At 35.7% G+C, this 11,148-nt stretch overlaps 1 protein-coding gene across 3 annotated transcripts in view; it reads left to right on the top strand.

Annotated features, from left to right (window-relative positions):
• The window catches only part of PDXDC1 (pyridoxal dependent decarboxylase domain containing 1), a 51,917-nt gene that overhangs the window by 17,709 nt on the left and 23,060 nt on the right, over window positions 1–11,148 (top strand). For all 3 annotated transcript variants that reach the window (XM_054589611.1, XM_054589610.1, XM_054589609.1), the window contains 5 exons: window positions 1,121–1,267; window positions 2,677–2,866; window positions 5,344–5,412; window positions 6,154–6,232; window positions 10,287–10,371. In XM_054589611.1, the coding sequence (XP_054445586.1) occupies window positions 1,121–1,267; window positions 2,677–2,866; window positions 5,344–5,412; window positions 6,154–6,232; window positions 10,287–10,371 (570 nt within the window). The remainder of the gene's footprint in view (window positions 1–1,120; window positions 1,268–2,676; window positions 2,867–5,343; window positions 5,413–6,153; window positions 6,233–10,286; window positions 10,372–11,148) is intronic.

Genomic DNA, 11,148 nt, shown 5'->3' with positions numbered 1-11,148 from the left:
TTAACTAGTTTTCTTGTTATGTTTTACTGTTGCAAACATTGCTGCAGCCAATATCTTTGTATGTGTATAATTTCTTAGAGAAGCAAATATTTTTGGATATTGAAGTTCTAAAGTGGGATAGTTTGCCACTTAGCCAGATAGTTTGTATATTTCTAATTTTGATAGATATTGCCAAATTTCCTTCAATGGAACCTGTGATCATTTACAGTCCCACCAGCACTGTATGTACTAACTCTAGTACCTCTTTCCCCACACCTTTGACTGCAAGAGTGTTAGCAGACTTAAGGGTTGTTACCAGTCTGGTAGGTGAGAAATGATATTTCAGCATAATTTTCATTTTTCTTATGAACCTGGTTAAGTGTCTTTGCATGTTTTAAAACCCATTTATATTTTCTTTTCTATGAATTGTCTCCTTTGCCCAGTATCCAGTTTGATTTGGCTCTTTAAAAATTGACTTAACAGTTGTTTTTTTATAAGGGAAATTAGTCCATCCATTTTAATTATATATAAATACCTAGTTCCCTTTAAATTTGCCGTATTACTGTTACAAATAGCTGTTTAATGCAAGACATTGATCTTCATCTAATGATTTTTTAAAAAGATTTTATTTATTTATTTATTTTTAGACAGAGGGGAAGGGAGGAGAAAGAGAGGGAGAGAAACATCAGTGTGTGGTTGCCTCTCACACACCCCTCACTGGGGACCTGGCCCACAATCCAGGCATGTACCCTGACTGGGAATTGAACTGGCATCTAATGATTCTTTAAAAGATTGTTTTCTGCACATTTTAGCACTACTTTCCATAGATCTTATATCTGGTATTTAATTTTTTAAAAATTTTAGGATAAAATTACTCACAAAGTTTGTATTTTTATTACATATTTAATAAATAGAAGGATATTTATCTCCTAGGAATTAATTTTTAAAATAGTTTTCTTCCCCAAACTGTCAATACCTTATAGGCATTGAATTTTCCAAATTCATCTGAATTTTTGAGTCCTAGGCCATTAAGTGGATTTTTAGTCTGAGAGAAATTTCCGTGGAATACTGTCACTCAAAATTTTATTTCTTTATGTTTTTACTAATATATCTTTTTAATCTAATGAATTTTGATTAACAGAATCCAGAGTATTGGAGAACAAGGTCATATAGCTTTGTTGGGACATAGTCTGGGAGCTTATATTTCAACTCTCGACAAAGAGAAGCTAAGAAAGCTTACAACTAGGATACTTTCAGACACTACCTTATGGCTATGCAGAATTTTCAGGTAAAGATATTATGAGTCTTTATTTGTTTTATTTTTATTTTTTATAAGTCTTTAGCTTCCAATAAAAATATTTATGAATTGGGTATAGACTATGACAGATCTTTTCTGACACTGTACTACCTGGATTCAAATTTGCCTCTTCTCCTTCCTCTTGAAAGGGTTACTTAACCTCTCCATACCTCAGTTTCCTTATCTACTAAATGGGGATAGTATTAATATTTATTTCATGGCATTATTGTGAGGATGAAATGAGCTAATGAATTATTACATGTAAAGAGTTGAGAACATAAGCACACGCATGTTGAATAATGTGAGCAGTTCCTTATTTTTAGAATTGCTAATTGGCACATGTTGATAGAATGTAGAGCAGTGAAACAGATTAAAATATTTTTAATCAAAGTAGTAGTTTATGCTTATTAGAAAAGAAATGTGATGAGTATGTGTTATGAAATTGAAATTTGCTTTATAGTGTGGTAATGATGGCATTATTAAGGAATTATAGCAGATTGAGGACTCAGTAGAAGACATAGAACCAGGAGTATTTTTATATTACTTTGATGGAAGAGGAATGATTGCCTAATATTGGAACATTTAACATCGGAGACTCACTTTCAGATGTTGGGAAAGAGTTTGGCCTGGCAGGAGTATAAGTATGCCTGACTATATTGCAAAGGAGAAATTTTTTATTAAATATTTTACGTATTTATTTTTAGAGAGAAGGCAAGGGAGGGAGAGAAACATCGATGTGAGAGAAAGATTGGTTGCCTCTTGCGTGCTCCCAGCTAGGGACTTGGCCTGCAACCCAGGCATGTGCCCTGACCAGGAACCAAACCCCTCAGTTTGCAGGCCAGCACTCAATCCACTGAGCCACACCAGCCAGGATGAGAAATTTTCTTATAATAAAAATCTAATACCTGTAATTGAAATTCTCTATCCCCCCTTCTCTAGGAGATAAGAAGAAGTCCCCAGCAAATAGTAGTGAAAGTGAAAGTTAGACTGATTAGTGTTTTTGACCATTTTATTTACTTTGGATCTTTTAGAGCTAAAACTCTGCTAAGAAACCATGCTTGCATTATCCAGTACTAGCCTTCTTACAGAATAAGCCAAAACCATGATGTTCAGCCTTTTTCTATCTGAGGGACTCCTGTTCTTTACTGACTTGCATAGTTTCTGCTTTTTATGGAGTTGGATATGGACGAAGGGTCATTGCCTGTGTTCCTTTTAACCTCCAGCTATAAGGAGTTGTCAGCCATCTAAGACGAGGGTGATTCCAGTATCCTTTTCCTGATCTAAGTGACAGTTTCTAGGCTGAGAAAAGAATTACTTCCATGATTACAAAACTGAGATATAAAATCAGAGATAACCAGAAATAAGAACATATTAATTAATATATGAATGTCTCTTAACAGGTATGAAAATGGCTGTGCTTATTTTCATGAAGAAGAAAGAGAAGGACTTGCAAAGATCTGTAGGCTTGCTCTTCATTCTCGTTATGAAGACTTCATAGTAGACGGATTCAACGTGTTATATAACAAGAAACCTGTTATATATCTTAGTGCTGCTGCTAGGCCTGGCCTGGGCCAGTACCTTTGTAATCAGGTAATGTTGTGCAAGGTGGACATTTTAAAGATTAGATGTTTTGTTCTGCCCTGGAACTTCTTAAAGTGTGTAGACCCATTTCTTTAGCTGCTGTTCTTTTTAAGTGAAAAGGAAGATGGATTTTTTATATGCTTGTTTTTTCATTATAAGAAAACATAAATGTATATTTATGAACTTAGATATGTACTTGTTTTAGTTGCCCAAAAGCAACCACAGTCAATATTTTACTTTATTTCTTTCCAGGCTTTAATCAAAGACTATATATGTGTTTTTACATGGTCATATCTGGCTTTTTTCACTTACTGTTATTACAGGTATATGTCATATTTTAACAGTTCTTCAAAGTAAAGTATATTTTTAATGTCTTCATAACATCCCTTCAAGTGAGTGTATAGTGTTTTAACTAACTGCTTCCATTTTGGACAGTTAAGAGTGTTTGCATGCTTTTGGTTTCTATGACCATTTCTATGACCAGTGTTAATGCTCTTCATTTAGTGCTGTTACGGGCATCTTTGTGTATAAAAAGCCTTTTCTATATTTAGGGTTATAGTTCTCAGATTTTCAAAGTCAATCTAGAATTAGTATATCAAAGAGCATTACCATTTTTAAAGTTTATAATGAAAGTAGCCCAATTAGGGGCTACCTTGAGACAAGAAATTACCATATTTTGCCATGTATAATGCGCTCCTGTGTATAATGTGCACCCATGGTTTAGTGCCCATGTACAATGTGCATCCTTAGTACTATCAGTGAATAATGTGCATCCTTATTTTTCCCTCAAAAATTTGGGCAAAAAAGTGTGCATTATACACAGCAAAATACGGTAAGTCTCTTGGCCAAGAATATTTTAAGGCAACACCCTTAGGGTTGGAGGGTTTGTTTTTCTTAAGGTGGAGGACTCCTGGGGAGAAAGATGGGGGAAATTAGGGACTTAAGTTGTTCCTGAGCTGTGGTCACAGGTGTCAAGAAATTATGTCCTCTTCTTGAGGGTGTAAGAGAAAGGGGGAGTTTTGTAATATCCCAGTAGAAACATGAATAATTTACTTATTGAGTACCCACTGCAGGCCAGTTTTTTATGGAACAGAGGCTATCCTGGGACAGCAGTCCTGTCTTCAAAAGATGTGTGACAATATTCTGTTAAGTGAGAAAGGCAGGTGGCAGAACAGTATATATGTGTTCAAAAGTGTTTACATATGTGAGTATTTTTATACTTAGAAAAAAATATATAAATATATTTATACCTAGAAGATGTCAGGAAGCTTATATTCTAACCTGTTAACACTGGTGGATTGGTGGCTTATGTGGGGGCATTTTCACTTCATATATATACATATGATTTTATTTATTTTTAGAGAGTGGAAGGGAGGGAGAAAGAGAAGGGGAGAAACATCAATGTGTAGTTGTCTCTTGCACCCCTCTACTGGGGACCTGGCCCACAACCCAGGCATGTGCTCTATACTGGGGATTGAACTTAAGACCCTTTGGTTCGCAGGTTGATGCTCAATCCACTGAGCCACACCAGCTAGGGCTATTTATTTATTTTTAGAGAAGGTAGGGAGGGAGAAAGAGAAGGAGAGAAACATCGATGTGAAAGAGAAACATCAATCAGTTGCCTCTTGTATGTACCCCAATCTGGGACCAAACCCACTACTCAGGCATGTGCCCTGATTGGGAATTGAACTGGTGACCTTTAGCTTTGAGGGATGATGCCTAACCAATTGAGCCACACTGGTCAGGGCATTTATATATATTTTTTTTTATCATGTGCTTTATTTGGGTTTCACTTTCATAATTTAAAAGATAAATCCTTTAAGGGAGAAAGAGTGTGAATAAAGTGCTTGTTAAATGTTTGATCTTTAAATTCTACCGAGTCTTAGTTATATAGAACAATAGGTTGCAACTATTTAAATTATGTCTAAAACTATAAGCTCCTCAAGGATTTGTGAGCTAAAACTGAAGAATATAAAATCTGACAATTACTATCTTTATAACACTGACTTCATTTCTTTTAAGATATGTACATCTGATAGTTTATATTTATTGATTTTTGGGGAGTGGGTGGACCCATAAATAAGGTCTTCTTTGAATGCCTTTGGCTGGTGTTACTAATGTTTGGAGGAAGGACCCTAAATTATCCTCCAGTATGTTCAGGGTTCGGTTGTTTCCAGTTTGGGAAAGTGTTTTGCCCTTCGTATATAAAATATACCAAAGATAGTAACTCATTTCAGTGACTCATTAGGAAAATTTTACATTGTCTCTGCCCTCTTATAAGACATCTCTGCTCCTGAAACTTCACCCTTCTCTTGGCTTAACTTTCTAGATATACTTCAACATCTATTTATAATATTAAGAGTCCCTAAGGAAAGATGTTGTTTAAAAAGAATAATTGTGACTTATCTTAGAGCCACAGTCTTTTGAGTACATAAGTGAGTAGTGACGAAGAGCTTTCTTGTAAAATTGTATGTTTCTTCTTATAGCTTGGCTTGCCCTTCCCCTGTTTGTCTCGTGTGCCCTGTAACACTATGTTTGGATCCCAGCATCAGATGGTGAGTTCTCCTTTTGGTTTGTAAAATAATTTGGAATTGTATTTTGAAACTGTCTTCCTTTTAACTGAAGTTCTGTTTGTTGGCCTCCAGGTAATTATTAGCCTATTCATTTATTGCTTTGATCTTCCCATAGTACACTGAAGCCAGAAGAAAAAAGGATAGGTTTTGGGGTTCTGCATTTCTTTTTAAGGTTTTTTAAAATTTGTTTTATTTATTGATTTGAGAGAGAAAGAGAGAAACATCCATTTGTTGTTCCATGTATCCATGTATTCACTGGTTGTTTCCTGTATACATCCCGACCAGAAATTGAACCCACAAACTTGGTGTGTCTGGATGCAACCCACTGAGTTACCCAGCCAGGGCTGCATTTCTTTTTTCAAGATAGTTTGATTTTCTTTACGTTAATTTAGTTGCATTAATGAGTAATATTAGAAATACATTTTTGGCTGGTTTTGGGGGTTGAAACATTTTCTTTAAACATAAATGTTTAAAACTAGAGAATGTTGGCTCTATATTTGCAGTTTTAACTTTAATCATACTTAATTGATTTTTCAGTTAATCTTCGAGAAAAACTATTTGATGTTGATATTTATGATTAGAGAAATTAAAAAAGTTTTCAAGAATTGATTTGAGTGATTAATTTTGAGAGTAATGTGTGCTTCTTTTGGAAGTTGTAATTTTTCATTGTATAACTTTTATTCTGTTTGCCTCATGTTTTTATGGTTTGTCTTTTAATCCCAGGATGTTGCCCTTCTGGAAAAATTGATTAAAGATGATGTAGAACGAGGAAAACTACCAATATTACTTGTTGCAAATGCTGGTAGGTATCATGAACGTGAATCTTACATTTTGAACATGTAAGAGAGAGGCTAAGTAATTAGCCTAAAATAGACCAAATCTTAAGAAATATTTGTATGCCACATGTTTAAGATAGCTCTGTATGAGCATTGTGATAAGAATTATGGGAAAGTTGGCTCATTTGATTTCCTTTAATTGTTGGTTTGTTTTAGGGGTTTTGTTTGTGTGTGTATACTTTTTCATTTAGGTTGTAAGTGCCTCTCCTTCATGCGCTTCCTTTCTAAATTGAATTTTGAAATGTCATACACGTATGTGCATACTTGAATGTGTAACAGCAGGTCAATTCCCACTTTCTTTGCTTACCATATTATGTTTGACATTGAACTTGAAGTTCTAGGCAGTGCAATAGGCAAGAAAAATAATTAACGTAGAGATTGGAAAGAAGAATAAACTGTCTTTACTTGCAAATGACATGATTGTACAGTTAGAAAGTCCAAAGTAAATCAAAGAAAAGTCATTGGAACTAATAAATTCATTAAGGTTGCGGGATTTCTGTATACAGGTGATGAACAATTAAAATTGAATTTAAAATGTTATTCATAGTAGCATCAAAAAAATGAAAGCTTAATGGCTAAGTTTAAGAAATATATGAAAGATCTGTACACTGAAAACTACAAAATGTTGGTGAGAGAAGTTAAAGGAGACCCAAATAAATGGAACAATAAGCCATGTGCATGATTGGAAGACTTAGTATTATTAAGTCAAATCTCCCCAAATTAACCTATAGATTCAGATCAATCCATATCAAAACCTCAGCAGATTTTGTAGAACTTGAATAAATCTTATTGAAATTGATAAGCTGATTCTAAAATTTATATGAAAATACAAAGGACCTATGAATAATCAAAATAATTTTGAAAAGAACAAAATTGGAAGACTTTCTGTATCTGACTTTACACTTACTATAAAGCTACAAATAATCAAGAGAGTATGAAATTAATTGAAGAGAATAGAGTTCAGAAATAGACTCACATATATGGTAACTTGATTTTTATTTATGTATTTATTTATTTATTTACAAAGATGCCAAGGTAATTCAAGGGAGAAAGAATAGTCTTTTCCACCAGTGGTCTTGGAACAATTCAATATGCACATGGAAAAAAAATTGAACCTTAACCCTTACCTCATTCTGATTATAAATGGTTTATAGACCTAAACATATGAGTCACAACACTAAAACTTATTGAAAAAAATGTAGATCTTTGTGATCTTGGGGTAGGCAAAGATTTCTTAGGACACAAAAGGCATGAACCATAAGTTGGCCTTTATTACAAATTAAAAGTTTTTGCTATTCCAAAGACCCTGCTAAGAAAATTGAAAAGGCTAGTTACAGACTGGGTGAAAATATTTGCAACACATTTTTCTGACAAAGGATTTTATCAAAATACATAAACAAGTTTTACCATTGAGTATTAAGGAGACAAATATATAGATTTTTTTTTAATGGACAAGAGATTTGAATAGACACTTCACTAAAGAAAATACCAGTGTATGAATGTTTAAGCACTTAAAAAGATGCTAATCAGTCATAGAGAAATGCAAATTAAAACCACAGTGAGCTACTATTACATATTTGCTAGAATGGAGAAAATAAAAGAATACAATGCCAAATGCTGGTGAGAATACAGAGCAACTGGAATTCTCATACACTGCTGGTAGGGAGCAAATAATGTTACAGCCACTCTGAGAAATAGTTGGGCAGTTCCTCAAAAGGTTAAACATAGAATTGGTATATGATCCATTAGTCCCACTTGTAGGTATTTATGAAAGAAAAAAGGACACACATGTCCACACAGAGAATTGTATGCAACAATCATAACGAGAAATAACCCAGATGTCCTTTACTTTGTGAATAGATAAACAAGTTGTAGCACATCCATCTCATGGGCTGTTAAGTAGTAAGTAGAAATAGTTACAGATATACATATCAACATGGACGAATTTCAAAAGCAGGCTAACCTCAAAAAGCCAGACATAGAAGAAATTACATCGTGTATGATTATATGAAATTCTGAAAAAGACAAAAGTACAGTGATAGAAAACAATCGGGACTGTCCAGAGCCAATGGGGAGTAGAGAAAAGAGTGAAACTTCAGGGTGGGGAGGTCCTTTTGGGGTGATGGAAATATTCTCTACTTTGATGTTGTGTTGGTGGTTACATTTGGAAAAACTCAGTGAACCGTACATTTAAATGAGTGGATTTTATTGCCTGTAAATTATACTTCATTCAATAAAACTCATTACAGTTGCCCCTCGGCTATGGGGGATTGGTTCCAGAACCTTCCCCTGTCTTGGATACCAAAATCCACAGGTGCTCCAGTCTCTATATAAATCATGTATTTGCATAATACCTACATTTACATATAGGCTACAGGAGGATATGCCTCGATATCACTTAATTTGTGTGTATTCAGCATAGTGCTCAGTGCATGGCAGATTCAAATTTTGCTTTTTGGAACTTTCTGGGTTTTTCCCCCACCGAATATTTCTAATTCAAGTTGGTTGAATCCAGGGATGTGGATACAGAGGACCAACTGTATTTTAAAAATAATAATAAACAAAAAACACATATCCATCTCATTATTAGCAGGAAAACCACCACTTCCTGCCTGGTTTAGCATACTGTATGTTTAAAAAGGATCCCACCCATATTCAGTCATTCGATATATGGGTGAGGCCACAATATATATGTGCCTGAGTGACTTACCAGTATGGCTTACTCTGCCATGGCCAGTGTACACATCGCAGGGGTTAGCCAGCAGACACTGCCAAAAAAAACTTGAAAAGAGAAACTAAATGTGGTCAGGTCACTAAAACACAGCACTATGCTCTATGTTTTGGTGGATCGAATGATAGTCTCTGTGTTGGCCCTTGATCTTGTTTCAACTAAAACAAATGTGTCAGTTAAGATTTTTTTAAAAATTGAGATGAAACTTGCAAGTGGGGAAGTTTTCAGCCCTTTTCCTACCATAAAACCTGCAAAAGAATCACTTGGCATCAGTTGTGTTTTTTGAGGCATTTGGTAAGGGTTTGAAATCTTATTAGGTGGGATTCTGCTAACTGGAAATTTAGGATAGTTGGGAGAATATATGACTCCATATTTTATTCATTCTTTGAGAAGAGGGATTTGCCCAGAAAAAGCTGTAGTGTAAACAATTTACCAAGGAGATGGATTAAAGTGTTTAATATGTTCAAACTGATTTCAGAATACATGCTTTATATTAAAACAAAGAACCTCCAAATTTAGTTAAAAATACCTCAAATCCATCTATGTATTTTTTTTTATCCTTATCCAATGACATTTCTTCATTACTTTGAGAGTGAGGAAGGGAAAGGGGTGGGGGTGGAGCGGGAGGGGAGAGAGAGAGAGAAACATAGATTGGTTGCCTTATACATGCCCCAACTGGGATGGAATCTGAAACCTGGGTATGTGCCCTGACTGGGAATTGAACCCGTGACCTTTCTGTGTACAGGATGACTCTTCTACGAGCTGAGCCACACTGTCCAAGGCTATATTTTTTGGTTTTTAATAAAAGGACACACCTAAATAAAAATAACCCAGAAAGTGACAAAAAGTTGGACTAGGAAAAGCTATCTTGGACAAATGCTAACAGAACAAAAGTACTTAAGCAGTGTTAGTGTGAGAGAGAAACATCAGTTGGTTGCCTCTTACATATACCCCAACCAGACTGAATCCGCAACCCAGGCTTGTGCCCTGATCGAGAATCGACCCAGCAACCCTTCACTTTGCAGGACAACACCCAACCAACTCAGCCACTCCAGTCAGGGCTACAAGCTTTTTTGTAGATACATGTAAAGGAGAATACACACTCTTCAAAACCAATTTGCAAAAGTTGATATTAAGCCAATCCACAAAGTAAATCTTAATAAAACAGATATAATGTTACTTCCATCACAGGGAGATAGTGTATATATATTAAAGCTCTTTAATCGTGCTTTAAAGACTCAGAAAGTATTTGTTCTTTTTAGTATCTTTTTGTGTGTGTTTTATTCTAGGAACTGCAGCAGTGGGACACACAGATAAAATTGGGCGTTTGAAAGAACTCTGTGAGCAGTATGGCATATGGCTTCATGTGGAGGGGTGAGTGGAGGGTGGGGTTGGCTCCATGGGTGGCCTGCACACAGTGCTCATGAGAAGTGGGCATCTAGGCTCTCATTTTGTCATGACATTTGTCCCTAAGGACTCTTTAGGTTGCAGGTAACAAGATAACCCAAATTGGCTTAAGTGAGAAGAGATTTTATTGGTTCACATAACTCCAAACAAACAAACAAACAAACAAACAAACAAACAGTATTAGGATTGGTTTTAGGCACACCAATCAGGACTCAGCGTGTCATCCCCCTACTCCCCCAGTCACTTGCTTTAAGATCCTTTGTGTTGGCTCTATCTATAGATAGACTTTCCTGTTATGGCCCAAAGTAGCTGCAGCAACTCCAGCCTTCATTCCAGGTTTGTGTCCAGTGGGTCAGAAGTCCCCCACCAAAAGCCTCATAGCAATCACTGTGGCCAGGGAAATGTAGTTGAAGTTATTTGCCCACCTCTGGAGCAGCTTGCAGTGTCTCCTCCACCCAAAAGTGAGGTCTGATAGAGGAGACTGGGGTGGTTTCCCAGATGGCCATTTGAGTGCTGCTGAGAGAAGAGGGGGAGAGGATTCAGGGCAGCCATAGTCGTCCATCCATATCCAACACATCATGCAAGGGAGGTTTCTTTTTATTTTATCCTTCTGGGAAAGAATGGTGACTGAAAAATAATAGCTGTGAAGGATATAAGGCCCATTACACTAAATAAGTAGGAGACATCCCCTGGAATAATTTTCAAGGGTTTCCTGAAATTTTTATGTACTGCATTTTCTGTTGC

The sequence above is a fragment of the Pteronotus mesoamericanus genome, unplaced genomic scaffold (genome assembly GCF_021234165.1).
Source record: "Pteronotus mesoamericanus isolate MK-2021 breed Mesoamerican mustached bat unplaced genomic scaffold, CSHL_Meso_final scaffold_167, whole genome shotgun sequence".
Lineage (NCBI taxonomy): Eukaryota > Metazoa > Chordata > Mammalia > Chiroptera > Mormoopidae > Pteronotus > Pteronotus mesoamericanus.
This window is presented reverse-complemented; position numbering and strand designations above follow the sequence as displayed.